Source organism: Pelecanus crispus, chromosome 22, assembly GCF_030463565.1.
Source record: "Pelecanus crispus isolate bPelCri1 chromosome 22, bPelCri1.pri, whole genome shotgun sequence".
NCBI lineage: Eukaryota > Metazoa > Chordata > Aves > Pelecaniformes > Pelecanidae > Pelecanus > Pelecanus crispus.
In genome coordinates this window covers 3084121-3107350 of record NC_134664.1, presented here as the reverse complement: position 1 = coordinate 3107350, position 23230 = coordinate 3084121, and the positions used below count along the sequence as shown (strand labels likewise).

General features: G+C 54.9%; 1 protein-coding gene across 1 annotated transcript; it reads left to right on the top strand.

Moving 5' to 3' along the window:
* The first annotated feature begins 1768 nt into the window (after nucleotides 1-1768).
* Nucleotides 1769-21507, top strand: SETDB1 (SET domain bifurcated histone lysine methyltransferase 1). The gene is made up of 22 exons (XM_075724303.1): nucleotides 1769-1798; nucleotides 3956-4178; nucleotides 4527-4699; nucleotides 5177-5214; nucleotides 5349-5454; nucleotides 5958-6068; nucleotides 6362-6563; nucleotides 7855-7928; nucleotides 8307-8497; nucleotides 9404-9533; nucleotides 9936-10074; nucleotides 12579-12737; nucleotides 13472-14065; nucleotides 14688-14804; nucleotides 15340-15509; nucleotides 16426-17042; nucleotides 18210-18238; nucleotides 18514-18646; nucleotides 19396-19561; nucleotides 20058-20269; nucleotides 20729-20817; nucleotides 21390-21507. The coding sequence occupies exons 2-22, from the start codon at nucleotides 3967-3969 to the stop codon at nucleotides 21505-21507; spliced, it is 3780 nt and encodes a 1259-aa protein (XP_075580418.1). The 5' UTR covers nucleotides 1769-1798; nucleotides 3956-3966.
* The last annotated feature ends 1723 nt before the right edge of the window (nucleotides 21508-23230 follow it).

The following is a 23230-nucleotide window of genomic DNA, read 5'->3' as shown; positions in this document are numbered from 1 at the left end:
CTCCCCAGGGCCCCCCCAGCATCTCAGGCACCCCCAGCACCCTCAGAGCCCCCAGGGTCTCCCCAGAGCTCCTCATCACCCCCCAGCAACTTCAGAGCTCCCTATCACCTCCCCGGGCCCCCTCAGGACCCTCAGAGCTCCCCAGGCCACCCTCAGAGCTCCCTATCATCCCCCAGCACCCTCAGAGCCCCCAGGGTCTCCCCAGAGCTCCCCATCACCCCCCAGCACCCTCAGAGCTCCCCATCATCCCCCAGCACCCCTAGAGCTCCCTATCACCTCCCAGGGCCCCCTCAGGACCCTCAGAACTCCCCAGGCCCCCCTCAGAGCTCCCCATCATCCCCCAGCACCCCAGGGTGTCTGCCAGCACCCTCAGAGCTCCCCATCATCCCCCAGCACCCCTAGAGCTCCCTATCAACCCCCAGGCTCCCTCAGCACCCTCAGAGCTCCCCATCATCCCCCAGAACCTCAGGGTATCCTCCAGCACCCTCAGAGCTTCCCAGGGCCCCCCAGAGCTCCCCATCATCCCAGGGTGTCCCCCAACACCCCGAGAGCTTCCTGTCTACCCCCCAGGCCCCCCCAGCACCCTCAGAGCTCCCCATCATCCCCCAGAACCTCAGGGTATCCTCCAGCACCCTCAGAGCTTCCCAGGGCCCCCCAGAGCTCCTCATCATCTCAGGGTGTCCCCCAACACCCCGAGAGCTTCCTGTCTACCCCCCAGGCCCCCCCAGCACCCTCAGAGCTCCCCAGGCCCCCCCAGCACCCTCAGAGCTCCCCAGCACCCCAGGGTGTCCCCCAGCACCCCTAGAGCTCCCTATCACCCCCCAGGGTCCTCCAGAGCTCCCCAGGCCCCCCCCCAGCACCCTCAGAGCTCTCCTCACCCCCCAGCACCTCAGGCACCCCCAGCACCTCAGGGTGTCCCCCAGCACCCCTAGAGCTCCCTACCACTCCCCAGCACCCTCAGAGCTCCCCAGGGCTCCCCCAGCACCCTCAGAGCTCCCCAGGACCCCCCCAGCACCCTCAGAGCTCCCCAGGACCCCAGGGTGTCCCCCAGCACCCCTAGAGCTCCCCAGGCCCCCCCAGCACCCTCAGAGCTCCCCAGGGCCCCCCCAGCACCTCAGGCACCCCCAGAACCCCAGGGTGTCCCCCAGCACCCCTAGAGCTTCCCAGGCCCCCCCAGCACCCTCAGAGCTCCCCAGGCCCCCCCCAGCACCTCAGGCACCCCCAGCACCCCAGGCCCCCCCAGCACCCCTAGAGCTCCCTACCACCCCCCAGCACCCCTAGAGCTCCCCAGGCCCCCCCAGCACCTTCAGAGCTCCCCAGGACCCCCAGCACCCTCAGAGCTCTCCTCACCCCCCAGCACCCCAGGCACTCCCAGAGCTCCCCATCGCCCCACAGGGTCCCCCCAGAGCTCTCCTCGCCCCCCAACACTTCCCGGGCCCACCCATCACCGTTGGGCCCTCAGCACCCCCGGGCCCCTCAGGCGCCACCGACCCTTCCAATCACCTTCCCATAGGCGGCAGCACTGCGCCTTTTCGAGGGCGCTGCCCCTTTAAGCGCCCCTGGCTCCTCCCCTCCGCGCATGCGCCGTAGCCGGCGAGCCCCGCCCCTCGCGCATGCGCAGTGTCGCGCCGCCGCCGCCGTGCCGGCCGGCGGGGAGAGCTGGGCTGTTCGGGGCGGTTGTTACCGGAAGTGACGTCGCGCAGCTTCCGGTGTGGACCACCACCACCACCTCCCCCTTCCTTTCTCTTCCTTTTCCCCAGCAGCCGGGGGCGCGGCGGGTCCGGGGCCTGGGGTCTCGGTGAGTGCGGCCTCCCTGTGGGGGCCGCGGGGCAGGGGCCTGGGGGCGGGGGGGAACGTGGGGCCGGGGGGATGGGGAGGCGCGGGGGGGGGGGGGGGGCGCAGAGGGGGCTGTGGGGCAGGGGGTGGGGGGATGGGAGGGAGGTGTTGGGGGGGCAGCGGGGTCGGGAGGGGGCTGTGGGACAGGGGGAATCGGGCAGGGGAGTGTTGGGGGGCTAGGGGGGAGTCGTTGAGGTGATGAGGGGGCCGTGGGATGGGAGGTGTTGGGGGGCTGTGGGGGGCATTGAGGCGAGGAGGGGGCTGTGGGGCAGGGGAAACCGGGTAGGGGGGTGTTGGGGGGCTGGGGAGGGCGTTGAGGTGAGGAGGGGGCTGTGGGGTGGGAGGTGTTGGGGGCTGTGGGGGGCATTGAGGCGAGGAGGGGGCTGTGGGGCAGGGGAAACCGGGCAGGGGGTGTTGGGGGGCTGGGGAGGGCGTTGAGGTGAGGAGGGGGCTGTGGGGTGGGAGGTGTTGGGGGGCTGGGGGGGGCATTGAGGCGAGGATGGGGCTGTGGGGCAGGGGCAATCGGGCAGGGGGTGTTGGGGGGCTGAGGGAGACATTGAGGTGATGAGGAGGCTGTGGGGTGGGAGGTGTTGGGGGGCTGGGGCGGGCATTGAGGCGAGGAGAGGGCTGTGGGGCAGGGGGAATCGGGCAGGGGGGTGTTGGGGGGCTGGGGAGGGCATTGAGGTGAGGAGGGGGCTGTGGGGTGGGAGGTGTTGGGGGCTGGGGGGGCATTGAGGTGAGGAGGGGGCTGTGGGGCAAGGGGAATCGGGCAGGGGGGTGTCAGGGGGCTGAGAGACATTCAGGTGAGGACGGGGCTGTGGGGCAGGGAGTTGGGGGGTGGGAGGTGTTGGGGAGCTGGGGGGAACACTGTGGGGCAGGGGGAATCGGGGTGAGGACTTTGGGGGGGACGCTCGGGGTGAGAGGAGAGCGTGAGGAGCTCCCGGTACGTGGGGTGCGGGGGTTCGTTTTGGGGTGCAGGCGGGGGGAGCGTAGGGCAGGGGCTCTTATAGGTCCAGGGGCTAACGGAAACTTGGAAATAGAAGCAAACTGTAGGGCGTAAGGGAGAGCACAAGGGCGTTAGGAGCGGGGCCTGGAGGCTGAGGGGGTTTGGGGTCACGGGGGGGCGAGGAATGGGGCTGGGGGTGCAGCGGGGGCTGCTGGACAGTGGGGGGGGGGGGGTGAAGGCGGCGCGGACGGGCCGGGTTGGGAAACAGGGGCTGTTGGGGCGATGGGGTGCGTTTGGGAGGCGCGCGGTCGCTGGGGTGGGAATGCAGCGGGGGGCTGGGGGCCGCCTCTGTGTTTGCGGGGCTGGAGGCACGGTTTGGGGGGGGTCGTGGCTGGGGGTGGCCTGGGTGCAGCTGGGAGGGAAACTTGGGCAGGAGGAGCTGGATGGGGCTGGAGCGGAGAGAGGGGGGCATGGGGCTGGAGACGACGCTGTGCTCAGATACAGAGAGGGAGACCGGAGGGAGAGGCGAGAGCGGGGAGCAGGAAGGGGTCTGTGGGTGCTGCTGACGGGGGGCAGACTCGAAAATAATGGATCGTCGCCAGACAAAGCTTGAAGAGAGACACGGAGGCTGCAGGCCTGGACAGAGGGAACTGCTGGGGCCATCCTTGGGGCTGGATGTTATAATGTTCCTTAAACGCCGCAGGCAGGGGAGGGTAGGGGCTCTTGGGGGCTGCTGCGTGAAGGTGAAGCTGTCGGACAGATTGGGAGAGGCTGCTGCGTGAAGGTGAAGTTGTCAGACAGATTGGGAGAGGCAGCTGCGTGGTTCTTCTCCCAGGCGAGGCACAGGGTTGGGAACTGCTCCGCAGGTTTTGCAGAGGAGAGGGCGCTGAGGTGGTGAAGCGTAAGGCTCCGGCGTTCAGCGGGTTTGGAGAGTCTGTGCAGAGATCGGAGGAGACGACAGGAATCCCCGGTCGTCCTGGGAGCCTCTGGCTCCCCAGTTTGCTTGCCCTTTGGTTATTTTTAGCTCCTTGTGGTGTTATCTTAACAACATATATAATATTTTCTTCCTAACTAGCTTTCAAAAAATGGTGCTTATGCTCTTGCAAGCACCGTGCCTCGGAGGATGTGCTACAGTAGTAGGGTTTCATCGGCCTTTTCTCACCTCTTTGTCAGGTGCAGCAGAAATGGATTCCCAGGACATCAAAGAGCTGCAGCAAGAAGTGATGGACGCACTGGGAATCTCTATGGAGGAGCTCCAGGATATCATTGACAAAGAGCTGGAAAAGTTTGAGTGTGTGAAGCAGAGGAAACAGCAACTGGAGGAGCTGGAGAAGTGCGTGAAACAGAAGGAAGAAGAGGTGGCTCGTGTTGACCGGCTCTTTGATGACGCTTCAAGGTGGGTGCGCTTGGAATCGCAGCCATGTGTCAGAGTTGGGCCTCAGAGCAGAGGAGGGCAAGATGGGTGGCCGAATCCGATGTCTCGAGCGCTGCCCGTTTCCCTTTGCTGTAGACTGACGCTGTGATTCCGCATTGGTTCGTTTGTGTGTGGTTATTGAGGGATAATTAAAATTATTCCCCTGTGGCTTGAAATCCTTCATGTGAATACTCTTCCCTCACCTCATCATGGTTGTAGTTAATTAGCAGCTCCCCAGCGGTCGGTTCCTATTTCTTTCTGCAGTATTGTGGGACGTACAGCTGGGCTCACCTTGTCTTTTCCTGTCTCTGCCCTTCTCTTTTTCCCCAGAGCCATTGATAAATGCGAGATATTGGTGAAGGATCTGTACTCCAAGCTGGGCCTCCAGTATCGTGAGAGCAGTTCTGAGGACGAGGACTTGGCTGCCAAGGCCACGGAAGTGATTGAGATCCCAGATGAGGACGACGACGATGTCATGAATATCGATTCGGGCTGGAAGCACAGTTCAGTATCTCGTTGCGCCACCGAGGGGAGGGATGGAGCTCTGAGAGTGTCCTGGAAGGGGATCAGAATAAGGATATCCAGCAAATAAGGATTACGCTGGTCCGTAAGCAGGAGAGGATCGGGTAGGAAATTGCCGTTAGCTCATGTGAGGAACATCAATGCTGGCATGATCTGCCGGGGCCCATAACTATTCCGTGATTCCTGGAGTCCCAAACTGGGATTTTTCCCTTTTCCCACCTGCCTGATTGTTGTCCCCATCAAATGCTGCTGCTGCAGGGAAGCTGCCTGTGCAGTATGTTGTGGGTCTAGAAAGGGTGGCTTAGGAAAAGCCTTGCTTGAGTGGATTTCTTGGCAGGGACAGAGAAGGCTTTTGCATGGATGCTTTTCTCTGTTCCCTTTTCTTTTGGTGACTTAACTAGGATGGATTTTTTCCTCTCCAAGATGTTCTAAACCGCTTCTTTTCTCTTTAAATGCAGGCGATAGTAGTCCCAGAATCGCAAAGGATCAGACTCTGGTGAGTTGGAAAAGACCTGACCATAGTGCAGTTCTGCAGTGGGGTTTTGCTGGAACGCTTAGGACATCATTGTATTTGGTGCAAAAAACCCAAAAGGTTCTTCATACTTTTTCTTTCTCTTTCCTTCCTTTCAGCTGCGGGAAGCCATGGCTGCAATGAGAAAGTCCGCCCAGGATGTTCAGAAATTTATGGATGCCGTGAACAAGAAAACAAACGCCCAAGACGCACAAAAAGGTCAGCGTGTGAGAGCTTCCTGGGGCTGACGGATGTGGGCTGGCACGCGTGCCTGCCCTAAACCTGGTCCTGTCTGCATCTTACACCCGTTCGTTTTCTTTCTGAAAAAGAAAATAACTATTCTTTTTCCCTGCTGGAAAGACCCGTTAGGATATATTGATTCCAAATTCCTAATTTTCTGTAGCCCTTTCCAGAAGCAAATACAAGCGGTGCAGTTTCCATGACATGAAAACTTTTTAATGATGTTTAAACCTTTTTAATGATGTTTAAAGCAACAAATCGCTTGCTGATTACTCCATCCAGTAAAACTGAGGCAGTGAGGCTGACTGAGGTACAGGAAAGCAAGAACGCTGCCTGTCTCGGACCCGAGAGATATTCTTCCAGTTGCGTACATAATAGAGGGAATCTTTGGGCAATTTCTAACTTATCTTCTGGTGGTGTTCCTTGGGCAGACGCACAGGCCCCTCAGGAAACCCCTGGCGCTCTCCAGCCCGTTGGCCCTGCAGCAGCTGGGAGTGATCTCAGCAATGACGGTGATCTGAACGTTGGCATGAGGATCCTGGGCAAGAAGAGAACCAAAACGTGGCACAAAGGGACTCTGATTGCCATCCAGACGGTCGGTACGTCCCGCGCTTGCTGCTGCGACTCGGTGCTCGCGGCTTTCCCTAAGCTTTGGGTGGGTAACGGTGATCAGGCTTGGAGCAGGTCCCCTCCTGTGTCAGAGCACCTAGTGCCACCTGGAGTAAGTTGTGAAAGCAACACATCTCCACTATAATATTTTTACCTTGCAAATTAATTTCTGAAAGGCTTTCAAATAAGCTCTGAACTTGGATCAGAATGGTATATGGTGTTGGATTTCTTGCATGAAATCACTTGGCTTTTATTTATCTTGTTGTGTTCAAATGTCTTTCAGGTGCTGGCAAGAAGTACAAAGTGAAATTTGATAATAAAGGGAAGAGTTTGCTCTCTGGCAATCACATCGCTTATGACTATCACCCTTCACCTGAGAATCACTATGTTGGCAGCAGGGTTGTGGCAAAATACAAAGATGGGAATCAGGTTTGGCTGTATGCTGGCATCGTGGCTGAAACCCCAAACGTAAAGAATAAAGACAGGTATTAATTCTCCTCCAGTCATGTACTGCTCGCTCTCTTGATTTTGTGTTTGTTTGGTTTGGTTTTTAGGAAAAAAAAAGAAAAGAAAAAAAGGTGTATTTGTATATTTGCTATTGCGCAAGCTAAATTCTTTTCTGCCCTTTCCGGGGACGTAGCTCTGAATGTTGTTTCTTCAGTTTGTCTTATCTCTGAAAACTCTGGGTGGAGCTTCCATTCTGTTACTCATGTCCCTGAGTCAGAAATTGTATCTGGTAATTCACTCAAATTATCACACAAATGTAAGTCTGCGCTGCTCAAGGCATAAAACATAGCGTTAGGAAATATGAGCCCTAGAAGCATTTAGTGCCAGCAGTGTTGCCAAAGCACTTAAGGAGAAGAAACAGCAGGTCTAAAGCAGCCTTTTCACTCGCGGATAAATACGGGGCAGGGCTGCTTCGATGTTGTGGCTTCTGGTCTTTCGGAGAAGATTCATAAAGGATATAATGGCCCCGTTTGTTTCAAATGTGGGTCTGCCGTAAATGCCTAATTGTGTCGAGTTCTATCTGATACGTGCTTAGTAACTGAAAATTAACTGCATTTATTAGTCATATCACAAATTTACTCCTCCTGGCTAGGCTGGCTGTAATGCTGATCTCTCGTAATGCAACCTTTATACGGCTCCGTGTCCTGAAGTTATTATTCAGAGAGACGCGGCACTAAGCGGGTGCCGTATCCAGCCTTGCGGGTCTTCCCCTCCGAGCTCCCGGTCCGCCGCGGGCACTGGGGACTCTCGTGCTCGCCTCCTGCCCGGAGGTGCCCCCCAGCTCTCCCTGTGGTGCTGTTCGAGTCACGGTGTGCAGCCTCTGCTGCTGCTCTGTCCCAAAGGCTGCAAAAATATCTGTTCTTGCAGAGATTAGGAGGGATGAAACTGTCTTTTCTCGTCCTTTATCTCCTGTGGCCGAGGCGCAGAGGGAAGCTGGAGCTGAGGGAAGAGGGCCTGGCTGTGCTAGGCTGCTGGCAAGGCTTTGGGCAGCCTCTCTTCTGGCTTTGGGAGCGCAGGGATAGCTCAGGGCTGGGGGAGAGCTGTTCGGAAACAGCCAAGGGAAGCGGCAGTATTGTAAAGCTCACCGTCTCACGGCAGAAACGATCACTTAATTCTGTCCCTATCCACCGTATCTGATTTGAGGGCCTTTGGGACAGAAGAAACAGAAGAGGTGCTCCACTTTTTCGATGTGATGATGTGGAGCTGCGTTTTATTCAGCTGCATTTCTAATTCCAACTTCCAACGCTTGTTCTCTTTGCTGTTCTCCAGGTTCCTTATCTTCTTTGATGATGGCTACGCTTCATATGTCAAGGATTGGGAGCTGTACCCAGTCTGCAGGCCATGTGAGTGATCTCTGCCCCTCCTGTGTCCTAACGCTGAAATTGTATGGAGAGCCTTTGGGTATATGAAAGAGCCTGGGCTCAAAAGAGAGGGAACAGACTGCATGTCCCCTCCGGTGCTGTGCCTGTAGACATTTGCATATGAAGCTGGAGGAAATACTGGTTTATTACCAGCAGAGCGAGTGTGCTGTGACTTCTTGCACTCTGGGTGTGTTAACGTGGCTGGATGCCCTACCACCAAAAATCCGACTGCTCGGGATTGCTGCTTGATTGTTCTTATGTAAAAATCCATCTGGGATCTCTTTAAAAAAGATCTAAAGATTCTCTTTGTAAGAGTCTTTCCTCCTCTTCCCTTTCTCCCCTCCATCCCTTTCTGAACAGTGAAAAAGACCTGGGAAGACATAGAGGATGTTTCCTGTCGCGATTTCATTGAGGAGTACATCACGGCCTACCCCAACCGTCCCATGGTGCTGCTGAAGAATGGCCAACTGATCAAAACGGAGTGGGAGGGGACCTGGTGGAAATCCAGAGTGGAAGAAGTAGATGGCAGTCTGGTTAAAATCCTTTTCCTGGTAGGGAAATTTCCCTTCTCCCATTAGAGGTGGAAGATGGGCTTAAATTTGAGTCTGGGGCGGGGGGGCTGACTCTGTTGGGCTGGTCGAGTCCAGTTTCCTTGCTAATGTCAGACAGGCTCCTGGAGTGAGCAGGTATTTCGCTTAGTAGGTAGACCACCAGTTTCTGCTGTGCATTCTGACGTGAAGGCGAGACTACTTTGCATGAGGAAAGCTTCAAAAGCCTTTTAAAGCATTTTGCATGTGAAGCTTTAAAGCGGTTAGATGAATAAGAAACAAAATCTGTCATCTGCAAGTATTCTATCCTGGTGCCTCTCTTGATGTAAAAACCTAGCCATGTTTTTTGTCTAAATACAAGTGCTGGTTTGAGAAGCAGGAGAGAAACTGAGCAGAAGCTGCGATACTCTGCGCAAATTCTGCAAATTGCAGAAAGGGGGCAGACACACTCTCTGTGCCCGCTTGGCTCCCTTCCTGTCTCGATAACCGCATAGCCACTGGGGCCGGGGAAGACATCGTGCACTTGCAAATTTAACCTTGCTATATCCTAGAGCAGATTCGGTTCGTGCTGAGGAGTTATCTTGTCTCCTGAGGGAGTCTGGTTTCTCCAACAGTGCCTCGTTAGTCAGTTGTTGGGCTAAGAATAGAACTGCATTTGAAGTTTGGGGTCTTGGTATTTTGGCCTCTTTCTAGATGTGGTTTGTATTCAGTGTTCCCCCAGATATGATGAATTACTGCCTTTGTCCTCTCCTGGCTGTGTGGTCTTTCAGGAGCCTTCAGGCAATGCTTTGCCTCCTTCCCATTCAATTCTGCTCACCATAAAAGCACACTGCTGTCTCCCAGGCCTATATTTTACCCCCGGAAGCTCTTGCCATAGGTGCTGTGAGTGTTACCTTCTCCTTGCTGCAGGATGACAAACGTTGTGAGTGGATTTACCGGGGTTCCACACGCCTTGAGCCCATGTTCAGCATGAAAACTTCCACAGCCTCCACCCAAGAAAAGAAGCAAAGTGGACAAGCAAGGACTCGTCCCAATGTTGGTATGTGGCATCTTTTTTTTTTTTTTTTTAATTTGTATCCTGGAATTTGAATGAACGCATTGTGGGTTGGCCCGGGCAGGTGGGTTGTTTTGGGTTTTGTTTGGTTTTGGTGGGTTTTTTTTTTTTTTAGCAGAACTCCTGGAGATTTAAGATTTACAGTGGGCTTTTTCTCCTGGTGTAAAGATGCCGGAAAACCAGACTGCAGATATGTGAAGTAGCCAGAATCTCTTCAGGGTGACTGGCTGTGACTCAGCTCAGCCAATGACCTGGTGTTAATTGCAAATGCCTCTGTTTTGGTGACCTTCGGGAGCTAAATCAGTATTTTGTGGCTAGCGCAGCAAACTCTGGTTGGCGGTACAGACTTTTCTTGTTGATACTTCGCTTTTTCCCCTTCCCCACTAGGTGCTGTCAGGAGCAAAGGGCCTGTAGTACAATATACGCAATATTTAACGGGAGCTGGTACCCAGTACAAACCTTTAGAGCAAATGCAGGCAGCCTCGCTGGCTGCACGGTCCGTTTCTCCGCAGCCTGCTGAGATGGAGTAAGTACTTGAGTCAGTTCTCTGCTTCCATACTGCCTCCTTTGTGTTTTGTCTCCAGTGCTCAGCTCTTTCAGGCACCACCCTTTCTGTGTAGAGGAATCCTCAGGTGCAGGTTTCCTCCATGACTAGGCTTCTTTCCTGGTTACACAAATTGGTTTTAGTCATGCTTCTGGGGGAAACTGTAGATAAAGGCTGCTGGATGAGTAATTGAGGGCGGGAGAGCTGACAGCCCAGCACCCCCTGAACCAAATGCCGTGTTCTTACTCAGGGCTAAAGCTTCGCGCTTGATGTATTTCCAAGTTAGAACGTTTGCTCCTTCTCTTCTGAAAATCTGAATTGCTCCCTCGTGTCACGATCCAGGCACTGGCCCCCGGCTGCCTTGTATTCCTCCACTTGGACTGACCTGCTCGCAGACCTCAATGACTTACGAGGCACTGAGAACTCGGGATCAGTGGTTGGTCTCGGTGGTCACGGACCAAACCTGATAAAGCTCAGCCACGGCCAAGTCGCACACGTGCCTGCTGCTGCCAGGGGCCCAAGCGGGACGTTCTCGGAGGTGCAGGCTAGTGCCGAAGGAGGCCTGGATGAAGGAGGAACTCGGCCTTGTGATGAAGGGAGCGTGTTGGAGAACACCGGGGTACCTGAGCCTGTGCTCTGGGACTTTCTAGGGGAGAGAGATGCTGGCCCGGTTCTTTTTTGTCACCACTGTGGATTTCCTATCCGAATTTATGGATGCCTGGCCCCCTGCCAGCACGTATTCTGCTGTGACTGTGCCTTGCTACATGGGCAAAAGGGAGAAAGGAGATGTCCCAGCTGTAAGGAACCTGTGCAGCAAGTCAATCTTTATTCACCGGATGCTCTCCAGGTGTAGCAGCATCTAAGAAACCCCACCTGCCCGCAGCCTGCGGTCTCGGGAAGGGGTTTCTCTCCAAGTACCAGTGCAATATGACCCATTCTGCCCCTGGGTATGGGGGCTAACTTGGAAATGCTCCTCCTGTGCCATTTGGACCGAGACTTGACAACCAAAGCCATAATAGCCTTGTTCCTCATCTCGTACGTAATCAAGAAGAGAGGCCGATGCCTCCGCCGTCAGTCTAGGGGCCCACGTGGGAACGGAGGAAGAGCCGGGCTGTTGCCCTAGCACTAGGGCACCCCGAGCTGTCGAGGGCGTAGGAAGGATGTGCAGTGACACGGCGTGAAGACGATAAAGTTGGACTGCAGTGATCAGCCAGCCTGCAGACTCGTCGGCTGCTGAATCTCTCCTTTGCCATTTAACGGTCCTTGCAGTGGTTACAAGAAACGCTTTTTTTTTTTTTTTTTTTTTTTAATTTTCTCTCCCCACAGAGGCTTTGACATTAGGATCTTGTTTTCAGGTCTAATACAAGCAGACACTACGGACGTTTCCCTGCCCTGCTGTTAAATAATGAACTGCTTAAAGACAACTGGTTTTTAACATTGGCTGAAGGCAGTGTACTATGTCCATGTCCCCGCTGTCCTGAGGGATACTGTTGGGTTAAAAACACATTGGTTTTAGATTATTAAAACTGGGAGAATGGTTTCTTCACTTTGGTGTTTTGTTTACTCTGAGGAAGGCCTGGTTCTCTTCCCTCTTTAGTCTCACTTTCAAGTTGTTCTACAGTGCCAGGGAGCTGCTGTCAGCCATTTCTGACTGTTTAAGCTTTTTTCTCTTGCTCTTGAATTTTGAAATGTGTGTTAACACCTTGCTTTTAAGGCAGATGTTTGCAGAAACGGTCACCCCCTCCTGCTCTCACTGTCTCCTCCCTTTCTGCCCCGCTAACATAACTTATGTTCTTCTACTTGTGGGAAAACCAGTGGCTGGTTTGGGGTGTTATTCTTTTTAATCGGTATAAATGGATTGAAAATCTCTGCTGTTGTTTTCTCAGAGTGCGAGGGCTAGTAACTTCCCGGTGCCTCCCATCTTCCCGGTGTTGTTCATCGGACTGCAGAGGTGTTCGGGAGCCCCTCGTAGCCCTTTCGTCAGTGATGTTTTTACATTCCCTTGTACAATCTTATCTTGTTACTTGGTATGGACAAAAGAGTCCTCTGTACTTCTTGTTCCTCCCACAGCTCAGTACTGCAGCACTGATTGAGCCTCTGTAAACTTTTGCTTCTGCTATTGCAGGGGTTTCTTCATGTACTGGTTTGTCCAGCTTCCTGAAATGAAGGCCTTGGACATCTTCGTTACACTCCTTCTCACCCCCATGCCTCACGTCCAAATAAATAGCAGTACGTCAGAAGTAATTGTTAAATGTAGCCGAGTTGTGGCGTTTGGTTGGGGTCGTTGCAGGATCGCTGTAGCACAAGTCGTTAGAAATGAGCTGATTCTCACATGCATTAGGAAAAAATCTGCCCAGTTTCTCTTGGATGGGGCACTGTTGCTGACTTCCATGATGGAGCATTATTTTGACTGCCCCGTGTCTAAATCCTACCAGATGCGTGAACGTGTGCATCTTGCAAATCGCTTCCCTTCTTCCCTTGTGCAGGTGCGCTGATGGTCAGCTGGCCCAGTCCAGAAAGCAAGTGGCCAAGAAAAGCACTTCCTTCCGTCCTGGCTCCGTGGGCTCTGGGCAGTCGTCACCTTCCTCGCCTGTCCTAAGCGATACGCCTCCGGCAGGAAGGACCGGTGCGTCCCAGCAGCACCGGTAAGCAAAGCTTGTTCGCACACATTGCAAATCCTTGTGTCCTTGTGAGAGTTTGGGATGCTTGTTTGGTTTAGTGCAGGTTTATTTTGTTACGGACCAACACCTTTATTTGCCAGCTTGTCCGGTCCTGAGCATTTGTCTTCCTCTTATCTCATTCTCCCTCCCAGACAACCGTTTATTACATTCTGTTGTTGGCTTGAGCTTGGAGGGGTCTCTTATCAGTTTTGACCAGAACTTAGCCCAGTGGGACCCTGGCCAAAGCCTCTGACCCTGCTTGTTTTCAGAGGACTCTTGGTTCTACAAGGTTTCTGAGGCCAGGGCGGAGCTGCTATTAATGTAAATCTGCAGGTGGCTTTTCCACAGTGCTGGCTTTGTAGTGATCAATGCACAGCGCAGAAGCTGTGATCCCAGTTCTGAGACCTCAACCAGCTTGTGCTTGTTTCTACTTCCCTAGTTCTGATTTGCGTGGTGGTTTTTTTTTGTGTGTGTGTTCTCTGCTTGCTTCCCTTTGCTGTTCCCTTGGGGGCAAGGCTAGGCAGGCCCCAAGGGGATGCTGGTGCTTGTGTCTAATTGCCCTAAGCAGCAAAGCTAATGGGGTGTCCCAGTATTTAACTAGCAGCTGCTTTGATAGGAATTCAGTGCCTAAAATCCCTTTGCCGTTTGAGGAGAAAGCACCGCTCTTCCTTAAGCCACAGTCGCTCAGTGTTTGCCTTTTCCTATAACAGGCTCTCCAGCGGCCAGGCCGGCAGCGGCACAGCACAGGTCTTCCATGGCATGATGGACCGCGTGCCCAACGAGCCCTCTTACCGAGCCCCGCTGGAGAAACTCTTCTACCTGCCGCACGTCTGCAGCTACACCTGCCTGTCCCGCGTCCGTCCCATCCGCAGCGATCAGTACCGCAGCAAGAACCCCCTGCTCATCCCACTGCTCTACGACTTCCGACGGATGACAGCCCGCCGACGGGTTAACCGCAAGATGGGCTTCCACGTCCTCTACAAGACGCCATGCGGGCTGTGCCTGCGAACCATGCAAGAGATCGAACGCTACCTTTTTGAGACAGACTGCGACTTCCTTTTCCTGGAGATGTTCTGCCTGGACCCGTACGTGCTGGTAGATCGCAAGTTCCAGCCCTGCAAACCCTACTACTACATCGCAGACATTACCAAGGGCAGGGAGGACGTGCCGCTGTCCTGCGTCAACGAGATCGATAACACCCCACCTCCGCAGGTGGCCTACAGCAAAGAACGCATCCCCGGCAAAGGGGTTTATATCAACACCAGCTGGGAGTTCCTCGTGGGCTGCGACTGCAAAGACGGCTGCAGAGACAAGTAGGTGAACTCCTCATGTGCCGCTGGGCCTGGAGGGTGGGGGACAGCACCTGGACTGTGCTACCTACCCTGCTAACAGCCCGAGGTGGACCTGCTCTGGACTTTGAGCCCACGCAGCTCTGGTGGGTCGCAGGTTTGACTCCAGGTCAAGCCCCGTGTGCCTGTTTCAAGCATTGGACCAGGCTGCCCAGAGAGGTGGGGGAGTCCCCATCCCTGGAGGGGTTCAAAACACGGGCAGAGGTGGCACTTGGGGCCATGGTTTAGTGGGCACGGGGGTGTTGGGTTGACGGTTGGACTGATGATCTTAGAGCTCCTTTCCAACCTTAGTGATTCCTAGTTTTTACTTTCATTCAAATATAATCCAGCCACCAAGGCAGGAAACATGAAGTAATTCCTCTGCCCTTAATTGGTTTAGTGGTGGACTTGGCAGTGTTGGGTTAATGGTTGGACTGGATGATCTTAAAGGGCTTTTCCAACCTAAACGATTCGATGATTCTATGATTCTGTGATCTCTCCGCATATCCGCGTATGGAAAGATGTGATTTCTTTTTCTTCCTGCAAAACCAGTGTGTAAAACTAACCTCTGGGGCACGGGTGGGTTTTTCTGTGTGTCTCCCTCTAGATCGAAATGTGCCTGTCACCAGCTGACAGTCCAAGCAACGGGCTGCACCCCAGGCGGGCAGATCAACCCCAATTCAGGATACCAGCACAAACGGCTGGAAGAATGCCTCCCCACAGGGTGAGTAGAGCTGCCTCTTCTCCTTCCCTTGCAAATAACAAGCCCCAGAAACTGAGCCTCCAGTGCTGTCGGAGAGGCGGTATTTCCCAGAGCTAAGTGCACATGCTGAAAACCTGCCTCTGTTCTCGATTCACCTGCTAACGTGTGGCCCGGGATCTCTGTGCGTTACCGTAGTACCCGGCAACTACGCTCTCCCTACTCTGCTGAGCATTAAGTTGCTGCTGCAAGTCCCTTTGCATCATTACTGGTATGACACCAGGTCTGGGGATAATGGCTTTCTCGGGGAAGGTGTTGGAAAGAAGTTTTTTACAATGATGGTGGTCAAGCACTGGAACAGGTTGCCCAGAGAGGTGGTAGAGGCCCCATCCCTGGCAACATTCAAGGTCAGGTTGGACGGGGCTCTGAGCAACCTGATCTGGTTAAAGCTGTCCCTGCCACTGCAGGGGGGTTGGGCTGGGTGAGATCTAAAGGTCCCTTCCAACCCAAAACATTCTGTGATTCTATGATTCTATGTCACTGTTCTCCTTTCTTTCAGAGTTTACGAGTGTAACAAGAGGTGCAAGTGCAACATTAACATGTGCACCAATCGCTTGGTCCAACACGGGCTCCAAGTCCGACTGCAGTTATTCAAGACGCAGAACAAAGGCTGGGGCATTCGCTGCCTTGATGATATTGCTAAAGGCTCTTTTGTCTGCATCTATGCAGGTAGGAGCTCACCCTGCTGAACGAGCCTCTTGGTTTGGAAATGGGTGCTGCGAATGAAAAGCCTTTGTTGAGCCAGAGCTCTTTACGAGTGACCGCTGGGTTCAGATATGAATCTGCTTTGTTTTGGTTAAGGAAGGGGCGGGGGAATAAGTATTTGGAAAGATCTGGTTGTGTCAAGCTTGCATCAGGCCTGAGATGTAGGCTTTGTTTACCACAAAATGCAAAACCCAGCAGAACAAGCGCAAAGCTCTTCCTGTACTTGTTAAGGAGATAGGAAAGCCAAAAGTTAGATGATGAACTTGCAGCACTTTGATTTCCTGATTGATGCCCCTCCCTTGCCTGACTCTAAAACGAGATGCTGCAGAAACCGGCGTGGCTGCAGTGCCGGTGTCAAGAGAAACGCTCGGGTCCCCAGAGCTGTTTCTGCGTGCTGAGGGTGAATCAACACATACCTGCTTCCTGTTTACATCGAACCAGTCGTTGGCACGTTGGCACAAACCCATAAAATGCAGAAGTTGCGCAGCGCGGTTGCGTTAACTCTGAAGTGAAACGAACCACGGGTATTGCCTGAGCTCTGGTGCTCTGGTTTCTTGCCGTTAATATTGCCTCTGTGCTACACCCTCACCTCCTGCCCTTCAAAGTTAAAAGGCAGTCACCCTGTTTAAATTGCTGTTTAGAGATTTCCTTGTTGGCAGCCTGGATGTTCACAGGGGCCCACTCTAGATCAGCCACGTGCTTCAGATTTTCATTAACTCGAGTACCAGGGTGATATGTTGTCCTTTCCCACGCCGGCCTTGGAATAAGGTGGGGTCAGGCCTGTTTGCTCCTTGGCGAGCCTTTGGGGAGGATAAAATTTACGGGGTAGGAATATCATCCCTGGAAAACTCATGCTTAGTTTTCTATTCCTCACCCCCAGGAAAAATCCTCACGGATGACTTTGCTGACAAAGAGGGGTTAGAGATGGGTGACGAATATTTTGCAAACCTGGATCACATTGAGAGCGTGGAGAACTTCAAGGAGGGCTACGAGAGCGACGCAAAATGCTCTTCTGACAGCAGCGGGGTGGACCTCAAGGATGAAGAGGAGGAAAACACAGGCACTGAGGAGCAGGAGGAATCCAACGAGGACAGCTCTGATGACAACTTCTGCAAGGACGAGGACTTCAGCACCAGCTCGGTCTGGCGCAGCTATGCCACGCGACGGCAGACCCGGGGCCAGAAGGAGAACGGGCTGTCGGAGACAGCCTCCAAGGACTCGGGGCTCACCCGGCAAATCAGCCACGACGAGACGGCAGTGGCTGCCTCCTGTAAGCTGCCAGTGTCAGAGGAGACCTCCAAGAACAAAGTGGCCTCGTGGCTGAGCTCCAACAGCATGTCCGACAGCTTCCAGGACAACGACAGCGCCTCCTCCTTCAAGATGAGCGACAGTGGTGAAGCCAAGGCCAGCAAAACGGAGCTGCCTGGTGAGAGAGAGAAAGCCTCCGCTTCTACCCTGGGCGACGTGGACGGAGAGTCAAAGGCATCAAAGAAAGACGTAAGGGAGGGCTGGGGGACTGGGAGACGAGTATTGCCCCCCATCTTGGGAGCGTGGATGACGCTGAGACACAGGGTTGGGCCTCAGCTGTGCTCTCGCTCGAACGGCTTCTCTGCCCCTAGCGCACGGCTGGGTGGGCCCTGGTGCTGCTGGGTGTCTGTCCCCTTGCCCTGCTTGCTTGGCCCACTGGGGTGGGGAGGTGCCTCGCTCCTTCCTGGGGGAAGTTGTGGCACGAGAGGCTACAAAGGGAGCCGATAGGACGAGAGGAAACGGCCTCAAGTTGCGTCAGGGGAGGTTTAGATTGGATATCAGGAGAAATTGTGGACTTGGTAGTGTAGGTTAATGGTTGGACTGGATGATCTTAAAGGTCTTTTCCAATCTAGACGATTCTATGATTCTAAATTTCTTCATGGAAAGAGTGGTCAAGCACTGGACCAGGCTGCCCAGAGAGGTGGGGGAGTCCCCATCCCCGGAGGGGTTCAAAACACGGGCAGAGGTGGCACTGGGGGCCATGGTTTAGTGGGCATGGGGGTGTTGGGTTGACGTTTGGACTGATGATCTTAGAGCTCCTTTCCAACCTTAGTGATTCCTAGTTTTTACTTTCATTCAAAAATAATCCAGCCACCAAGGCAGGAAACATGAAATTATTCCTCTGCCCTTAATTGGTTTAGTGGTGGACTTGGCAGTGTTAGGTTAATGGTTGGACTGGATGATCTTAAAGGTCGTAAAGATCCTAAAGAACCTCAACGATTCTGTGATTCTATGAAAGAAGTCGCTTGGCACGAGATGAGCTGAGCGTCCCTCCTGCCCTGGGTGCTCCACGCTTGTGCAGCCCTCAGGGATGGAGCCAGCGCCTGCCTGCGGACCTGCGGCGGTGTGGGGAGCATTCACAGAGGGCTGGGGACAACAGGGAGATGCAGGTGGTCTCTGTCCACCCCCTGCTCTGGAGAGGGGACTCGGAGACCCACTGCGTGGGATGTGGAGGGCAGGAGACCCGTGGTCGTAACTCGGCCCTTGCAGAGCACCCCCAGGGCTGGGCGTCGCACTGAGCGGAGGGGATGGCTGGCTTCTCACACCGGGGCTGCTCTTTGGGGAGCATTTCCACCAAAGGGCTGAAGAGCGCTCCGAAAAGGAGATTTTAATCTTCTGTACTTTTTCCCTCTGCAGGAACCTGAAGATCCAACCAAAATTCCCGGGTAAGGTTCCTTAAATTATATTTTCCTGCTTTTTATTGCCAAATATCGCTCGGAATGAATTGCTGCAACTCTAGGGCTGCCCCTTAACTCTATTAATGCACTGCCGGAGTAAACTGCGAGATCGGGAGGGTTTGGGGTCTGCCCCGACGTGCACCGGCAAATTAAACGCTTGGAGACGGCCAGTCTTGTCCAGCTCTCCGCTTTGCGTCTGCCTGGCCTGCAGGCAGGCTCCCTTGGAGACACGAGCGTGACCCGCTCTTGTCCTTGCCCCGCAGGCTAAGCGACTTGGGAAGGATGTACGGCTACAACCCGAGCCCTCCCAAACTGGAGGGGATCCGGAGGCCAACAAGCAAGACCGCTCTGCTCCAGAGTAGACGGCATTCCCTCGCCCCGCAGCCTGCCACGGATGTAAGCGGTGATCCTTGGGGCTTCAGGCGTGGGCTGGAAGGGGTGGGTCTGGCTCTGCCTGACAGCTCCAGACTGGTTCGATGAAGGCCTTGAACCTTATTTTGGGTTGTTTCTATGTCGCTTGCATTCCCAGTTGAGCACCAGCACAGGGCTTGTGGTTGGTCGTTGTGATTTCCTGGAGGGGGGGTTGCTTTTCTTCAGACAGTGGGGGTCTTTCACGGTTCCGAAAGCCCAAAAAAGAGCGCAGCATGGTGTTTGGGCCGTGGGTTAGAATGGGGTGTAGCACCTTGGTTCACATACCCAGCACACCAGGGACCCATTGCTCGGCAGAGACGCGTCTAGGAAGCCATCCCGGGGGACGATCTTTGGGTTTTGGGGTCTTCTCCCTTCCTTGCAAAACCCAGAGCGCCTCATGGTGCAGGTTCATGAGTCTCTGGCAGTCTGGGTGCTGCAGGACTAACCAGCCCCCTGAGACCCCGCTGCTCTTTCAAATGTTGGCCTGTGGGACGGGGTGTCCGTCCCGTTCGGCTCTCTGGGACGGGGTTTCTGTCCTGTTCCGGCTCTGATCGCAGTGTCCGCGTGTGTGATCCACTTAAAAAGGGTTTATTAGAGCACAGAGGTCCTCTGCTAAAAGAGAGCAAAATACTGCTGGGGAAAAAAGGGAGCCCTGAAGGTCGCTTGGAAAGTGACGGAGCGATGCTCTCCCCTGACCCGGGCTGCGCGCGGGAGCTGTTAACGCCTTTCCGCAGGACGTGCTGACCCTGTCGAGCAGCACGGACAGCGAGGGCGAGAACGGGCAGGCGGCGGCGGGGCAGGCCCAGGGCACCACCAACGACAGCGACGACATCCAGACCATTTCCTCGGGCTCCGAGGAGGAGGAAGGGGACGACAAGAAGAACCCCTCGTCTGGGTCAGGTGAGGACAGCCGCTGGGCGAGGAGCAAGGGCTGAGCGCTGAAAGTACAGAGGGTACAGCAACAAATTTTGGCCAGAAACCACCAGGAAGGGCTGTTGAGGACGTAGCAGCTGCGAGCGTGGTGCGCCCTGTGCCGAGCACCTCTGCGCTGTCTAACGACCGAGGTCGGAAGCTTCCCCACGGGTTGTTTGAGACATAACTGCAAAACCGAGTCCTCAAATACTAGATTTTTTGTGTGTGTGTGTGTATATCTAAGAAAAAGCAACTGTGAGACTTCTTGTGGTGGGTCTGCCGGCACCGCGGGGTCGAGCGGAGAGCTGGGAGATTCCCCGGAGCCATCCCAGCGCGGCGGTTTAGTTCCGAGCTGCGTCTCTCAGGGGTTTATTACCCCTGTGTGAAAGAGGAGAGCGTCTTGGGGCCAGCAGCGCTGCCGTGGGGTTCCTTTTCCAGCAGACGGAGAGAGAACGCAGCAGCGTTTGTTCTTCTCCTGTGGCAGGTCCTGTGAAGAGGCAGGTGGCGGTGAAGTCCACCCGAGGCTTTGCCCTGAAATCGACTCACGGGATCGCCATCAAGTCAACCAACATGGCAGCGGCCGACAAGGGCGAGAGCGCGCCCGTCCGCAGAACCACCCGCCAGTTCTACGACGGAGAGGAGTCGTGTTATATCATCGACGCCAAGCTGGAAGGGAACCTGGGCCGGTACCTCAACGTGAGTCACCGCCCTGGGCAGGGGACGCAGGGGGAACGTCCCTTGGCCGCTGAGAAGGCGAAGGGACGTATTCGGGGTGACCTGTCCTTCCAGTGGGCCTGTTCCTCCCCGAGACTAGATAAATGCAGTAAAAAAAGTGGGAAAAGAGCGGGACTGGGAGGATGATCCACCCCCTCCCGACTGAAATAGGGCAGCTGCTCCGGCCCCGTGACGCGTGGCGAGCCGGGTGGCTCAGTCCTTCCAGCGACCGTTACCTTTGCGAGTGTGGATCTTGTGACTCACGCCTGGTTGCGCAGGCCGGGGAGGGAGTGTGTCCTGTTTCAGCAGGCTTACGCTGGATGTGGCGGACAAATGGGGAATGCTGCTTGTTTTATAACGGCTTGTGTTTACTGCTGGCTGGTTCGCGGCCCGACCGACGCAAGAACCTGCTCACTGTGTTTGTCTCCGCTCCCTGTACAGCATAGCTGCAGTCCTAACCTCTTCGTGCAGAACGTCTTTGTGGACACGCACGACCTCCGCTTCCCCTGGGTCGCCTTCTTCGCCAGCAAGTGAGTCCCGAGGCGCTTGGGGAAGGGCTGCCGGTTCGCGGGGCTTGGTTGGACCCAGCTCCTCGGCCGGGGCTGCGTGACCAGCGTGGGCGTTTCCTGCTCGCGGTAACCGCAGTCCCCGGTTTCGCACCAGCCTGAGCGGGGGAGACGCTTGTTACACAAGCGCTGGAGATTCTGGTGCGATTTGCATCGGGTTTAGACTTTTGCAAAGGGGAGAGTTAAGCGCGGAGCGGCTGGCTGCCCAGCTTGGTTTGAGTTGCAAACCTCGCGGGCAGCGCCGGGCGGGGGCGAATCCCTGCCACGTGCCTCTCGGGCACCGCGAGCGTGGCGTCTCCTCTGTGAAGCCCCACGGGAGTGATTCGACGGGGAACTTTGTCCCTTTGCTCGCTGCGGAGCCGAAGGCAGCCGCGCCGGCTGCTTCACCCTTGGCCCCAGGGGAAGCTGGACCGCGCCATCCTGGCCAGAGAGGTCAGCTGCAGCAGGAGGCCCAGCTTATCCGTTTTGGAATGGCCTCTTCTCCCAACCTGTGCTCTTTTTTTTTTTGCTTTTTTTCTGTTTTTTCCCCTTCCCAGGAGGATACGAGCCGGCACAGAGCTGACGTGGGATTACAACTACGAAGTGGGCAGCGTGGAAGGCAAAGAGCTGCTGTGCTGCTGCGGGGCTATCGAGTGCCGAGGGCGGCTGCTGTGAGCCCGCCCGCGCTCCCGCCCCGTCCCTCTTGACCGCAGGCCTGGTGCTGACTTTCCCTTTGTGAGGGTAAAGTTTCTTCTCAAGAAGTGGCTGTTTAATAGTAACCGTTACGAAGCCGAGTACACGGTGGCTTCGAATTCTCCCGTTCACTTGAAAATTACAGCGGCAGATGGACACGGAACAGAAATGGAACCTGGCACGTGGGCGAGGGCCGCGAGCTTCGCTTCTCCGGCAGCCCGGGGGCTACGGTCGCCCCGTGGGAGGGCGATCTCTCCCTCGGCGCCGCAGGAAAGGCCGCGAGCCGAGCCGCTATTCCTGCTCCCTTCCAGCCCTCCACCGAATTTCAGACACAAATCCCTGAGCAGCTACAGCTCACGCTGGTGTTGCTGCCGGTTTTTTCCAGCAGGAAACACTTCACCGAGGCTCCGGGGAGGTGCTTCATGCTTGGGACTGAGCCGTTGATGTCCCGGCAGCCTCGGGACCGGCCCGGGAGGGAGCGAGGATGGCGGAGATAAGCCCAGGGAGAGTGGACCAATCTGGATTTATAGCGGTGACGTGAATTTAAGTGGGAAAAAAGAAAAAACACATCTGTCTTCAACTGTGATATGTTGTAAAGAATCTTTTCATTGTTAAAAAGCAATAAAGTATGTTTTTCTATTAAAAAAAACCAAAATCACCCTGAGCTTCAGCTGTGGCAAAAAAAAAAAATCCTGAAAGTGCAGGATTTAACCATTTCCTTCATCCTTTTTTCCACAGGGCTTGCAGGAAAACTGCCCGAGGCGGATGGGCCCGGGCAGGTTGCGATGGGCCCGGGGAGGGCAGCAAGCTCCCACAGGCATTTTTCACCTTTCCTTCCTTCTCGCAAAACAAACACTCGTTAAATCCTCCGCGTGTTGGAACTAAAGAGAAGCCGCTTGAACTTTTCTCGCTAGGGAGCAGAGTGGAGGCCGATCGCCGCCTCCCACCCTCCTAGGATATAAGCGTAGGCTCAAAATACAGACTTTGCCTCAAAATACAGAGTTTGGGTTAAAGTACGGCACTGAAGTTGCAGTCGAGGCAGCCTGGAACTCGACTCGATCGAACCAAAGGTGCTTTGGGCACCCGCGGCGGGGGTAGGGAAGGGCCGAGCGGGTGCAGGCGGGCAGCGCAGCCACGGGCCGGCCGGGGCCGGCTGCTGGACGCAAACCCAACGGCGGCTCCATAACTAAACTCCCTCTTCAGGTTTTTGGTTTTTTTTTTTTCTTCCCCCTGCAGCAATGCACAAGTTCAAGTGTTGGTTTTGGGCTGCTGCTTTTTTTTTTTTGGGCAGGGCTTGTACCTGCACATCCAAAGGGTTCAATAAACTGCTGTAAACACAGGCTAAAAGAGGCAGATTTTTTTTTTTTTTTTTAAACACAAATTGGAATGAAATCTCATGTCGCGCACTGGCTGAACCCTGGGCTGGAGGGGGGGGGTGAGCTGGAGCAGCAAAAAAAAAAACTACACCACACACCAAACCAAACCAAGCCAAGCACACCAGGTTCCAGCTGCCACCCCCATTCTTGGGGCACCCAAACCAACACCAGCACCCATCTCGTGCCACTGCACACGCACAAGGGAGCATTTTTCCACCCACACCCCCCCAATGTTAAATAACTTTTTTTTTTTTTTTTAAAAAAAAAACACCACACCAAATCCGCATTTCCTAGGCCCTCTGCGCACTCTGGTTTCCATCCTGAGCGGC